General features: G+C 41.9%; 1 protein-coding gene across 1 annotated transcript in view; it reads left to right on the top strand.

Annotated features, from left to right (window-relative positions):
* The window catches only part of LOC129856014 (CUB and sushi domain-containing protein 3-like), a 749,171-nt gene that overhangs the window by 690,392 nt on the left and 43,779 nt on the right, over nt 1-15,000 (top strand). Inside the window, exon 86 of the mRNA XM_055924143.1 lies at nt 5,203-5,376. Within this exon, the coding sequence (XP_055780118.1) occupies nt 5,203-5,376 (174 nt within the window). The remainder of the gene's footprint in view (nt 1-5,202; nt 5,377-15,000) is intronic.

Here is a 15,000-nt window from a genome sequence, read left to right as displayed (position 1 = left end):
CGGGCAAGCTGGGATGTGCTGCTTATTGATATTTGTCTGATGGAGATATGCCAGGTTGTAGCAAGGCTGTAGCTAGGGCTGTGAGTGACACATTCAAAGCTGAAGCCAGCAGGATTCCTGAGTCTAGGGATCCTCGGGTTTTATCTGGCATGTTCAGCTAAGATGCAGTAATACCAGCTCGCTAGGCTGCCTGGGGTTTAGGAAAGTTTTACAGTTGTACTTTATTTTAATTCAGTGCCTGCCTGCCTGTCTGTCTGTCTGTCTGCCTGTCTGTCTGCCTGTCTGTCTGTCTGTCTGCCTGTCTGCCTGCCTGTCTGCCTGTCTGCCTGCCTGCCTGCCTGCCTGCCTGTCTGCCTGCCTGCCTGTCTGTCTGCCTGCCTGTCTGCCTGTCTGTCTGTCTGTCTGTCTGCCTGCCTGTCTGTCTGTCTGTCTGTCTGTCTGTCTGTCTGTCTGCCTGCCTGCCTGTCTGTCTGTCTGTCTGCCTGTCTGTCTGTCTGTCTGTCTGCCTGTCTGTCTGCCTGTCTGCCTGTCTGTCTGTCTGTCTGTCTGCCTGTCTGCCTGTCTGTCTGTCTGTCTGTCTGTCTGTCTGTCTGTCTGTCTGCCTGCCTGTCTGTTGGAAGTTGTGGATGTAATTGTGGACGCTGTGTGGTGAATACTGCATGACATTATTACTGTAATAATCTGGGTGACTCGTTGAATCCGACTGCGGCGTCTCATTCTGCAACCAGCTGGATATTTATATTTATGGGATGTAATTTAGATGAAGTGTGTGAAATGGTACCTTATTCGTCCCTATATAGTCCACTCCTTTTTTTGACAAGGGAAGCATAGGTGCTCTGGTCTAAAGTAGTGCACTACATAGGGAATAGGGTGCCATAGGTGCTCTGGCTAATAAAAGCAGTGCGCTAATGTAGGGACTAGGAGGCCGTTTGGAACACAGAGAGATGAAAGAGTCTTTCTGAAGGACTTGAGGGCAACACAAAGAAACTCCCGTCGGGTCGGAGTGTTTATTTACTCATTACGGTCAAACGGACGTAAAACAGTCATTGATTTTCCTTTTTTAAATGGCGTTTTCTGAGCAGCTTTGGGACGTCGTGTAGAGTTTAACGTGTAGAGTTTAACGTGTAGAGTTTAACGTGTAGAGTTTAACGTGTAGAGTTTAACGTGTAGAGTTTAACGTGGAGAGTTTAACGTGGAGAGTTTAACGTGTAGAGTTTAACGTGTAGAGTTTAACGTGTAGAGTTTAACGTGTAGAGTTTAACGTGTAGAGTTTAACGTGTAGAGTTTAACTTGTAGAGTTTAACGTGTAGAGTTTAACGTGTAGAGTTTAACGTGTAGTTGTGGTCTGAAATTATTGACACTTTTGATAAAGACTGTATTAAATAAATCATTCAAATACAGAGCTATATTTTTTTTAATTATGACATTATATTATTTTATACTAATACAAGTGCTCAGAGAAAGAGATTTAGTAAAACAAAACAATATATTTTTTTTCTCTCATAAAGGTAGGGGTCAAAATTGTTCGACAGCCCCCGAAAGATTCTGTACTCAGTAGCTACACGCTATATGCATAAAGACATCTTAAGGGATTTATTATATGAAACAAAGAATCTAACCAACCGTTCAGTCCAGGGTTTAGTTAGTTTATTGCTCAGTGTTTGGTAAAGGTCATGCCTCCTCATGCATCGCAGCAGGAACTAGAGCTGCGTCAGCACCCAATGAAAAATTAATAACACAAAATTATTTTTTGGAAGAAAAAAATTGTTTACAGAAGTAGTGCACTGGGCCTTTACTAGTCCTGTGTTAACAGACCTTTACTAGTCCTGTATTAACAGACCTTTACTAGTCCTGTATTAACAGACCTTTACTAGTCCTGTATTAACAGACCTTTACTAGTCCTGTATTAACAGACATTTACTAGTCCTGTATTAACAGACCTTTACTAGTCCTGTATTAACAGACCTTTACTAGTCCTGTATTAACAGACCTTTACTAGTCCTGTATTAACAGACCTTTACTAGTCCTGTATTAACAGACCTTTACTAGTCCTGTATTAACAGACCTTTACTAGTCCTGTATTAACAGACCTTTACTAGTCCTGTATTAACAGACCTTTACTAGTCCTGTATTAGTGGGCCTTTACTAGTCCTGTATTAACAGACCTTTACTAGTCCTGTATTAACAGACCTTTACTAGTCCTGTATTAGTGGGCCTTTACTAGTCCTGTATTAACAGACCTTTACTAGTCCTGTATTAACAGACCTTTACTAGTCCTGTATTAACAGACCTTTACTAGTCCTGTATTAACATACCTTTACTAGTCCTGTATTAACAGACCTTTACTAGTCCTGTATTAACAGACCTTTACTAGTCCTGTATTAACAGACCTTTACTAGTCCTGTATTAGTGGGCCATTACTAGTCCTGTATTAAAAGGCCTTTACTAGTCCTGTATTAGTGGGACTTTACTAGTCCTGTATTAACAGACATTTACTAGTCCTGTATTAACAGACCTTTACTAGTCCTGTATTAACAGACCTTTACTAGTCCTGTATTAACAGACCTTTACTAGTCCTGTATTAGTGGGCCTTTACTAGTCCTGTATTAACAGACCTTTACTAGTCCTGTATTAACAGACCTTTACTAGTCCTGTATTAACAGACATTTACTAGTCCTGTATTACTGGGCCTTTACTAGTCCTGTATTAACAGACCTTTACTAGTCCTGAATTAACAGGCCTTTACTAGTCCTGTATTAACAGACCTTTACTAGTCCTGTATTAACAGACATTTACTAGTCCTGTATTACTGGGCCTTTACTAGTCCTGTATTAACAGACCTTTACTAGTCCTGTATTAACAGGCCTTTACTAGTCCTGTATTAACAGACCTTTACTAGTCCTGTATTAACAGACCTTTACTAGTCCTGTATTAACAGACCTTTACTAGTCCTGTATTAGTGGGCCTTTACTAGTCCTGTATTAACAGACCTTTACTAGTCCTGTATTAACAGACCTTTACTAGTCCTGTATTAACAGACCTTTACTAGTCCTGTATTAGTGGGCCTTTACTAGTCCTGTATTAACAGACCTTTACTAGTCCTGTATTAACAGACCTTTACTAGTCCTGTATTAACAGACCTTTACTAGTCCTGTATTAACAGACCTTTACTAGTCCTGTATTAACAGACCTTTACTAGTCCTGTATTAACAGACCTTTACTAGTCCTGTATTAACAGACCTTTACTAGTCCTGTATTAGTGGGCCATTACTAGTCCTGTATTAACAGGCCTTTACTAGTCCTGTATTAGTGGGACTTTACTAGTCCTGTATTAACAGACATTTACTAGTCCTGTATTAACAGACCTTTACTAGTCCTGTATTAACAGACCTTTACTAGTCCTGTATTAACAGACCTTTACTAGTCCTGTATTAGTGGGCCTTTACTAGTCCTGTATTGACAGACCTTTACTAGTCCTGTATTAACAGACCTTTACTAGTCCTGTATTAACAGACATTTACTAGTCCTGTATTACTGGGCCTTTACTAGTCCTGTATTAACAGACCTTTACTAGTCCTGTATTAACAGGCCTTTACTAGTCCTGTATTAACAGACCTTTACTAGTCCTGTATTAACAGACCTTTACTAGTCCTGTATTAACAGACCTTTACTAGTCCTGTATTAACAGACCTTTACTAGTCCTGTATTAACAGACCTTTACTAGTCCTGTATTAACAGACCTTTACTAGTCCTGTATTAACAGACCTTTACTAGTCCTGTATTAACAGACATTTACTAGTCCTTTATTAACAGACCTTTACTAGTCCTGTATTAACAGACCTTTACTAGTCCTGTATTAGTGGGCCTTTACTAGTCCTGTATTAACAGACCTTTACTAGTCCTGTATTAACAGACCTTTACTAGTCCTGTATTAACAGTCCTTTACTAGTCCTGTATTATCAGACCTTTACTAGTCCTGTATTAACAAACCTTTACTAGTCCTGTATTACTGGGCCTTTACTAGTCCTATATTAACAGGTCTTTACTAGTCCTGTATTAACAGACCTTTACTAGTCCTTTATTAACAGACCTTTACTAGTCCTGTATTAACAGACCTTTACTAGTTCTGTATTAACAGACCTTTACTAGTTCTGTATTAACAGACCTTTACTAGTTCTGTATTAACAGACCTTTACTAGTCCTTTATTAACAGACCTTTACTAGTCCTGTATTAACAGACCTTTACTTGTCCTGTATTAACAGACCATTACTAGTCCTGTATTAACAGACCTTTACTAGTTCTGTATTAACAGACCTTTACTTGTCCTGTATTAACAGACCTTTACTAGTCCTGTATTAACAGACCTTTACTAGTTCTGTATTAACAGACCATTACTAGTCCTGTATTAACAGACCTTTACTAGTCCTTATATTAACAGACCTTTACTAGTCCTGTATTAGTGGACAGATATAGATGTCTGTAATGCTTCTTCCCCATAGGGCTCTGGTCTAAAGTAGTGCACTATATAGGGAATAGGGTGCCATAGGGCTCTGGTCTAAAGTAGTGCACTATAAATAAAGAATAGGGTGCCATAGGGCTCTGGTCTAAATTATGCTTTCACACACATCATTTATAATCCACAGAGATCAGCTGTGTCCTATAGAGAGATACAAGGACCACCGAACTAGCCTCGTTTTATAGGGTCACAATATAATCTACAGCTGTGTCCTATAGTTAGATACAAGGACCACCGAACTAGCATCATTCTATAGGGTCACAATATAATCTACAGCTGTGTCCTATAGAGAGATACAAGGACCACCGAACTAGCATCATTCTATAGGGTCACAATATAATCTACAGCTGTGTCCTATAGAGAGATACAAGGACCACCGAACTAGCCTCATAAAAGGAGACAGAAGTGTTGATTATTGTTTTCCTCTGAAACTGTCAGTCTTCTCTAATTGCGTTGTGTATCCAGGCCGTAACTTTGCCTGTCTGTCTCTCCTTCCGCCCCGTCTTCCCACCCGTCTGTCTACCTGTCTCCTCAATGATTGATTTACCCCTCAAAAGATCATGATTAACGCATTCTATGAAACGCGTTGGTTTTAAAAAATGTAATATGACATTTTTCAAAACAAACTTTTCTATTGTTCTATCAAGAGTTGCCAAATGCATTTTTCCATCCTCTCTCTCCTCAGTGGTGACCTGTCCTCCGCCTCCTCCCATCCACAATGGGCTCCTGGAGGGCTCTGTGTTTGAGTGGGGTACCAGCGTGAGCTACAGCTGCCTGCCCGGGTACGAGCTCTCCTTCCCGGCTATCCTGACCTGTGTGGGCCTGGGCTCCTGGAGAGGAGATCTGCCTCAGTGTCTGCGTGAGTCAACACAACAAACACCTTCATGTTTTAGAGATACAGGTTTCCAACATTGTGCAAAGAGGTTTAGAGATACAGGTTTCCAACTCTGTACAAAGAGGTTTAGAGATACAGGTTTCCAACTCTTTACAAAGAGGTTTAGAGATACAGGTTTCCAACTCTTTACAAAGAGGTTTAGAGATACAGGTTTCCAACTCTGTACAAAGAGGTTTAGAGATACAGGTTTCCAACTCTTTACAAAGAGGTTTAGAGATACAGGTTTCCAACTCTTTACAAAGAGGTTTAGAGATACAGGTTTCCAACTCTTTACAAAGAGGTTTAGAGATACAGGTTTCCAACTCTTTACAAAGAGGTTTAGAGATACAGGTTTACAACTCTGTACAAAATAGGTTTAGAGATACAGGTTTACAACTCTGTCAAAGAGGTTAAGAGATACAGGTTTTTAACTCTGTACAAAGAGGTTTAGATACAGGTTTCCAACTCTGTACAAAGAGGTTTAGAGATACAGGTTTTTAACTCTGTACAAAGAGGTTTAGAGATACAGGTTTCCAACTCTGTACAAAGAGGTTTAGAGATACAGGTTTTTAACTCTGTACAAAGAGGTTTAGAGATACAGGTTTCCAACTCTGTACAAAGAGGTTTAGAGATACAGGTTTCCAACTCTGTACAAATTATTTCTGGGCTCGGACGGTTTTGTTAAGATGGACTCTGTATCGGCGGCCTGGTGGTAGGAGCTGGTAGTCCTGGTTGAGTGGGTGTGATAGGTCGGTGGCAACTGCCATGGTATAGTGTTACAAATCTCTACAAACACATAGATTGCCATGGCATATTGTTACTGGGATGTTCAACTCTCTACAAACACATAGATTGCCATGGCATATTGTTACTGAGATGTTCAACTCTCTACAAACACATAGATTGCCATGGTATAGTGTTACTGAGACGATCAACTCTCTACAAACACATAGATTGCCATGGCATATTGTTACTGAGATGATCAACTCTTTACAAACACACAGATTGCCGTGGAATATTGTTACTGAGATGATCAACTCTCTACAAACACATAGATTGCCATGGTATAGTGTTACTGAGATGATCAACTCTCTACAAACACATAGATTGCCATGGTATAGTGTTACTGAGATGATCAACTCTCTACAAACACATAGATTGCCATTGCATATTGTTTCTGAGATGTACAAAGAAGGTAGATTGCATATTGTACTGTTTAAAAATAGCATGTTGTCTTCTATATTGTGATGAATAATAGGTAGGCTTGCTACAATGCACAGCTGAGAGATTTGAGATGTAAAACAATAGGACAAAGTGCTGACCATGTAAATCCTGAAAAGTGATAATATATGCCTATTGTGCAGTAAATGCTTCCTCCATTATCTCCAGGAGATTAGTGCTACTAAGTCAAGTACAGTACAGAGCCAATACAGACCTGGGTCCTTTCACTGCTAAACATAGAGATTAACAGGGTGATAACACTACAGTATAGGGTAATAACACTAGATTAACACCACAGCAGTACAGTATAGGGTGATAACAGTAGATTAACACCACAGTATAGAGCCAATACAGACCTGGGTCCTTTCACTGCTAAACATAGAGATTAACAGGGAGTAATAACACTACAGTATAGGGTAATAACACCAGATTAACACCACAGCAGTACAGTATAGGGTAATAACACTACAGTATAGGGTAATAACACCAGATTAAGACCACAGTACAGAGCCAATACAGACCTGGGTCCTTAGTGATGTCATGACGTCGCCTGCTTGGGTACTGCAAACCCCATTCCCCTCTCTCTGCCTCTCCCTTTCCTACCACAACCCCTGCGGTGATCACAGAGAGATGTCGTAAATTCCTGAGAATCTCCTCATGGCCAACAGTATTATAGACAGAGGGTAAACTTTCAGGACAAAGGAATTCTCTTCCACCTCACAGAACTTGAGGTACGAACATATTTCATGTTCCTGCAAAAGTAGGAAAGATCGGTGAAGATCCCAGCTATTAACACGTCCATTTGTCCCCATGTGGGAAACTCAGGAGAGACTGTGGGACCACATTACCATACCGCTGTTTATATAATAACCTCAGATATGAGGTTTACATCTGTGTGTTGTATAAAATGAATGAGTGAGTATGATACTGTTTGTATAATTGTGTAATATGATTTTGAAGTGTTTAATGAAGGAAAATACAACTCCCTGTTGTATTTGAACTAAATCCAAGGACCGCCCCTGAGCCAGTTGGGTCAGAGACCATGGGACCGCCCCTGAGCCAGTTGGGTCAGAGACCATGGGACCGCCCCTGAGCCAGTTGGGTCAGAGACCATGGGACCGCCCCTGAGCCAGTTGGGTCAGAGACCATGGGACCGCCCCTGAGCCAGTTGGGTCAGAGACCATGGGACCGCCCCTGAGCCAGTTGGGTCAGAGACCATGGGACCGCCCCTGAGCCAGTTGGGTCAGAGACCATGGGACCACCCCTGAGCCAGTTGGGTCAGAGACCATGGGACCACCCCTGAGCCAGTTGGGTCAGAGACCATGGGACCGCCCCTGAGCCAGTTGGGTCAGAGACCATGGGACCACCCCTGAGCCAGTTGGGTCAGAGACCATGGGACCGCCCTGAGCCAGTTGGGTCAGAGACCATGGGACCACCCCTGAGCCAGTTGGGTCAGAGACCATGGGACCGCCCTGAGCCAGTTGGGACAGAGACCATGGAACCACCCTGAGCCAGTTGGGTCAGAGACCATGGAACCACCCTGAGCCAGTTGGGTCAGAGACCATGGAACCACCCTGAGCCAGTTGGGTCAGAGACCATGGAACCACCCTGAGCCAGTTGGGTCAGAGACCATGGAACCACCCTGAGCCAGTTGGGTCAGAGACCATGGAACCACCCTGAGCCAGTTGGGTCAGAGACCATGGGACCGCCCCTCTCTGCTATCTGAATAAAAAGCCAACTCTAAGAAATTACCATTCAGCCCATGTTTATCCTCAATGGGGAGAACGAAGGTTGAATGTAACATTGCTGAATCTTTTAACCATCCCACGTGGTTAAAACTCTTAGACGAATAAGAACAAGTCTTTGATATTGACTTCTAGTCTGCAGCTAGGAATTCGGTATCATTGGACGCGAAGAAAGACAACCGCAGAAACATCCATTCTATAACGAATGTCACTCTGAACTCTCCACAATAACACCGAGACAGAAGGAGCTCCAACAAAACAAACTTCTCTCCAACGATCAAGACAACACACCGAGCGTAAATATATATATATTGATTGCAGTTGTTCCCGAATGAGTGAGCATTCATGTGTAAAGGATTAGCATGTCAATTGTTATAATTATGGACTCTGTAGTGAATTCTTAGTCGAACGCCATTTCCCCTTTGTCTAACAAGTCGCCATGCCGGTTCAGCCCACTAGGGCATATTGCTCCCATCATTTCATGTAACTATTTTAAGTTTGTTTGTTTGTTTGTGCATTTCTGTGAATTAATTAGTTAGTAATAAATAAATGATTTAAGACAATTGATGTATGGATGACTCATAGTGAAGACTGGGTTCGTGCAGATAATCAACAATTTATGACGTTTGGAATGAGACTAACGTGAGGTAGAGTAAATAAATCATTAATTAGAAGACTATTGATCAGATATGAAAATATCTGAAAGGTTATATTGGGAAATTATAACTTTGTAATCTACTAACTTTCCCTGGTGCCCTCGAATTCATAGTTAATTAATTACGTTATTACTCCAGTGATCGCGTAATCCCTAATTACAGGAATCTATGATAAAAACTATAAGTCTTCAATTTAACGATAGCAAAGACATGACAGTGAAGTGATGAAGGCTTTCACTGCTAAATATAGAGATTAACACCACAGCAGTACAGTAGAGGGTAATAACACTAGATTACCACCACAGCAGTACAGTATAGGGTAATAACACTAGATTAACACCACAGCAGTACAGTAGAGGGTAATAACACTAGATTAACACCACAGCAGTACAGTAGAGGGTAATAACACTAGATTAACACCACAGCAGTACAGTAGAGGGTAATAACACTAGATTAACACCACAGCAGTACAGTATAGGGTAATAACACTAGATTAACACCACAGCAGTACAGTAGAGGGTAATAACACTAGATTAACACCACAGCAGTACAGTACAGGGTAATAACACCAGATTAACACCACAGCAGTACAGTAGAGGGTAATAACACTAGATTAACACCACAGCAGTACAGTATAGGGTAATAACACTAGATTAACACCACAGCAGTACAGTACAGGGTAATAACACCAGATTAACACCACAGCAGTACAGTAGAGGGTAATAACACTAGATTACCACCACAGCAGTACAGTATAGGGTAATAACACTAGATTAACACCACAGCAGTACAGTACAGGGTAATAACACCAGATTAACACCACAGCAGTACAGTATAGGGTAATAACACTAGATTACCACCACAGCAGTACAGTACAGGGTAATAACACCAGATTAACACCACAGCAGTACAGTAGAGGGTAATAACACTAGATTAACACCACAGCAGTACAGTAGAGGGTAATAACACTAGATTAACACCACAGCAGTACAGTACAGGGTAATAACACCAGATTAACACCACAGCAGTACAGTAGAGGGTAATAACACTAGATTAACACCACAGCAGTACAGTAGAGGGTAATAACACTAGATTAACACCACAGCAGTACAGTAGAGGGTAATAACACTAGATTAACACCACAGCAGTACAGTAGAGGGTAATAACACTAGATTAACACCACAGCAGTACAGTATAGGGTAATAACACCAGATTAACACCACAGCAGTACAGTAGAGGGTAATAACACTAGATTAACACCACAGCAGTACAGTAGAGGGTAATAACACTAGATTAACACCACAGCAGTACAGTAGAGGGTAATAACACTAGATTAACACCACAGCAGTACAGTATAGGGTAATAATACTAGATTAACACCACAGCAGTACAGTATAGGGTAATAACACTAGATTAACACAACAGCAGTACAGTAGAGGGTAATAACACTAGATTAACACCACAGCAGTACAGTAGAGGGTAATAACACTAGATTACCGCCACAGCAGTACAGTATAGGGTAATAACACTAGATTACCACCACAGCAGTACAGTATAGGGTAATAACACTAGATTAACACCACAGCAGAACAGTATAGGGTAATAATACTAGATTAACACCACAGCAGTACAGTATAGGGTAATAACACTAGATTAACACCACAGCAGTACAGTAGAGGGTAATAACACTAGATTAACACCACAGCAGTACAGTAGAGGGTAATAATACTAGATTAACACCACAGCAGTACAGTATAGGGTAATAATACTAGATTAACACCACAGTAGTACAGTATAGGGTAATAACACTAGATTAACACCACAGCAGTACAGTATAGGGTAATAATACTAGATTAACACCACAGCAGTACAGTATAGGGTAATAACACTAGATTAACACCACAGCAGTACAGTATAGGGTAATAACACTAGATTACCACCACAGCAGTACAGTATAGGGTAATAACACTAGATTACCACCACAGCAGTACAGTATAGGGTACTAACACTAGATTAACACCACAGCAGTACAGTATAGGGTAATAACACTAGATTAACACCACAGCAGTACAGTATAGGGTAATAACACTAGATTACCACCACAGCAGTACAGTATAGGGTAATAACACCACTAGATCCCTCATTCTCCCTACTGCACGTATCTTATAATATTGCTAAAGACAGATCAACATGACCTCCCGGGTGGCGCAGTGGTCTAGGGCACTGCATCGCAGTGCTAACTGCACCACCAGAGTCTCTGGGTTCGCCCCCAGGCTCTGTCGCAGCCGGCCGCGACCGGGAGGTCCGTGGGGCGACGCACAATTGTGCTAGCGTCGTCCGGGTTAGGGAGGGCTTGGCCGGTAGGGATTTCCTTGTCTCATCGCGCTCCAGCGACTCCTGTGGCGGCCTGGGCGCAGTGCGCGCTAGCCAAGGGGGCCAGGTGCACGGTGTTTCCTCCGACACATTGGTGCGGCTGGCTTCCGGGTTGGAGGCGCGCTGTGTTGAAGAAGCAGTGCGGCTTGGTTGGGTTGTGCCTCGGAGGACGCATGGCTTTCGACCTTCGTCTCTCCCGAGCCCGTACGGGAGTTGTAGCGATGAGACAAGATAGTAATTACTAGCGATTGGATACCACGAAAATTGGGGAGAAAAGGGGATCAAATTTATATTTAAAAAAAAAAAAAAAAAGATAGATCAACAACATCATCAACAACATCAACAACATCATCATCAACATCATCATCAACATCATCAACAACATCAACAACATCATCATCAACATCATCATCAACATCAACAACATCATCATCAACATCATCATCAACATCATCAACATCATCATCAACATCATCATCAACATCATCAACAACATCAACAACATCATCATCAACATCATCATCAACATCATCAACATCATCATCAACATCATCATCAACATCATCAACAACATCATCAACAACATCATCAACAACATCAACAACATCATCAACAACATCATCAACAACATCAACAACATCATCATCAACATCAACAACATCATCATCAACATCATCATCAACATCATCAACATCATCATCAACATCATCATCAACATCATCAACAACATCATCAACAACATCATCAACATCATCAACAACATCATCAACAACATCATCATCAACATCATCATCAACATCATCAACATCATCATCAACATCATCATCAACATCATCAACAACATCATCAACAACATCATCAACAACATCAACAACATCATCAACATCATCAACAACATCAACAACATCATCAACAACATCATCATCAACATCATCATCAACATCATCAACAACATCAACAACATCATCATCAACATCATCATCAACATCATCAACATCATCATCAACATCATCAACATCATCATCAACATCATCATCAACAACATCAACAACATCATCAACAACATCATCAACATCATCAACAACATCAACAACATCATCATCAACATCATCATCAACATCATCAACAACATCATCAACAACAACATCAACAACATCATCAACAACATCAACAACAACATCATCAACATCATCAACAACAACAACATCATTAACAACAACATCATCAACAACATCATCAACAACATCATCTCTGCAGTTCTCTTGTCCAGCAGGGTTAGAGAGAGTAACGTTGTCTCAAATGGCACCGACAGGGCTCTGGTCAAAAGTGGTGCACTATATAGGAAATATGGTCCCATTTGGGACTCGGCCTAGGATTCTTACAATTCTGCAAGTGTCTGGCGTCTCTTTGCATGAATACTGATAACTGGAAAGTGTAGAAAATTCATCAAGGAAAAAAGTTAGGAGCCTCCGAGCCTGAGTCCACAGGCGGGTTTAACACCAGGCCTATTTGTTATTCACAGCTAGTTCTGGCCCCCAGCCGTCCGCCCCGTCTACGTTATATTTCCATGAAACAGAAGGTTTTCACTGAGGCTGCCGCTCAGAGCCGTAACAAATGGCTGTGTCACCTTTTTGGTCCTTAACATTCTAGAATGCCAGTGGAATGTTGAGAGTCATTGTCGGAATATTGAGAATGGAATGTTGAGAGTCATTGTCGGAATATTGAGAATGGAATGTTGAGGGTCATTGTTGGAATATTGAGAATGGAATGTTGAGGGTCATTGTCGGAATATTGAGAATGGAATGTTGAGGGTCATTGTCGGAATATTGAGAATGGAATGTTGAGGGTCATTGTTGGAATATTGAGAATGGAATGTTGAGGGTCATTGTTGGAATATTGAGAATGGAATGTTGAGGGTCATTGTCGGAATATTGAGAATGGAATGTTGAGGGTTATTGTCGGAATATTGAGAATGGAATGTTCAGGGTCATTTTCGGAATATTGAGAATGGAATGTTGAGGGTCATTGTCGGAATATTGAGAAGGGAATGTTGGAATGTTTGACAGGAGACAATTCCATCAGAACCCTTGCAGTGCATTCAGTCCTTAGCATCTTTATCTGTTGGCATGTCACTAACACCTAAGAGGGAATGAATTAGCATCTTTATCTGTTGGAATGTCACTAACACCTAAGAGGGAATGAATTCACATGTGTCTGAAACATTTAGACAAATATCAGTATTGAGGAATACATGAAATAAAGTGATAGCCTGTAGTTTTAAGATATTTACAGACAGACGGACTGTTTTTCCATTTTGTAATCTCGGTTAGTATTGCGTACTGAGAGGAAGCCATCTCCGGGTTATTGTGCGGTAATGGCTTTTGGAGCCGGTGTGTTTTGGCTGTGTGAACGTAGCAGAGAGAGAGAGAGAGAATGAGATATGGAGAACACTAAACTTATCTCTTGGTCCAGACCTGCAACATGAGGCAGATGTCAAGTCCTGAGGAGCTGCAAGCGGCAGCCGGGGCCACATTGTAGACTTTATCCCCGTAGTGCCGCCTGATTCCCACGGCTGACTGCGTGACTTGACACAGTGACTCTGACTGCGTGACTGAGAACAGTGATTCTGAGTGAGTCCCAAATGCCACACTATTCCCTATATAGTACCTTGATTCTGATCATACTTTTAATCAGATCCCTATAGGCCTCTGGTTAAAAGTAGTGCACTATATAGGGGAATAGACTGCCATTTAGGACACGACTTAGCTGACTCTGGTCTCTCTCTCTGCTTTCTTATAATCTACCATTAAGCAGCAGAAGCCTGAAGCTAACTAGAACCCTGCTGATGGGGATCAGCCTGGTGGAGAGGGAGAATGGCTGATTCCTCTGTTTCAGCCTGGTGGAGAGGGAGAATGGCTGATTACTCTACTTCAGCTCCTGGTGGAGAGGGAGAATGGATGATTCCTCTGTTTCAGCCTGGTGGAGAGGGAGAATGGATGATTCCTCTGTTTCAGCCTGGTGGAGAGGGAGAATGGATGATTCCTCTGTTTCAGCCTGGTGGAGAGGGAGAATGGATGATTCCTCTGCTTCAGCTCCTGGTGGAGAGGGAGAATGGATGATTCCTCTGTTTCAGCCTGGTGGAGAGGGAGAATGGATGATTCCTATTCTTCAGCTCCTGGTGGAGAGGGAGAATGGATGATTCCTCTGTTTCAGCCTGGTAGAGAGGGAGAATGGATGATTCCTCTGCTTCAGCTCCTGGTGGAGAGGGAGAATGGATGATTCCTCTGTTTCAGCCTGGTGGAGAGGGAGAATGGCTGATTCCTCTGCTTCAGCTCCTGGTGGAGAGGGAGAATGGATGATTCCTCTGTTTCAGCTCCTGGTGGAGAGGGAGAATGGATGATTCCTCTGTTTCAGCTGGTGGAGAGGGAGAATGGCTGATTCCTCTGTTTCAGCTCCTGGTGGAGAGGGAGAATGGCTGATTCCTCTGTTTCAGCTCCTGGTGGAGAGGGAGAATGGATGATTCCTCTGCTTCAGCTCCTGGTGGAGAGGGAGAATGGCTGATTCCTCTGCTTCAGACTGGTGGAGAGGGAGAATGGCTGATTCCTCTACTTCAG

This window comes from Salvelinus fontinalis, chromosome 5 (genome assembly GCF_029448725.1).
Source record: "Salvelinus fontinalis isolate EN_2023a chromosome 5, ASM2944872v1, whole genome shotgun sequence".
NCBI classification, from domain to species: domain Eukaryota; kingdom Metazoa; phylum Chordata; class Actinopteri; order Salmoniformes; family Salmonidae; genus Salvelinus; species Salvelinus fontinalis.
This window is presented reverse-complemented; position numbering and strand designations above follow the sequence as displayed.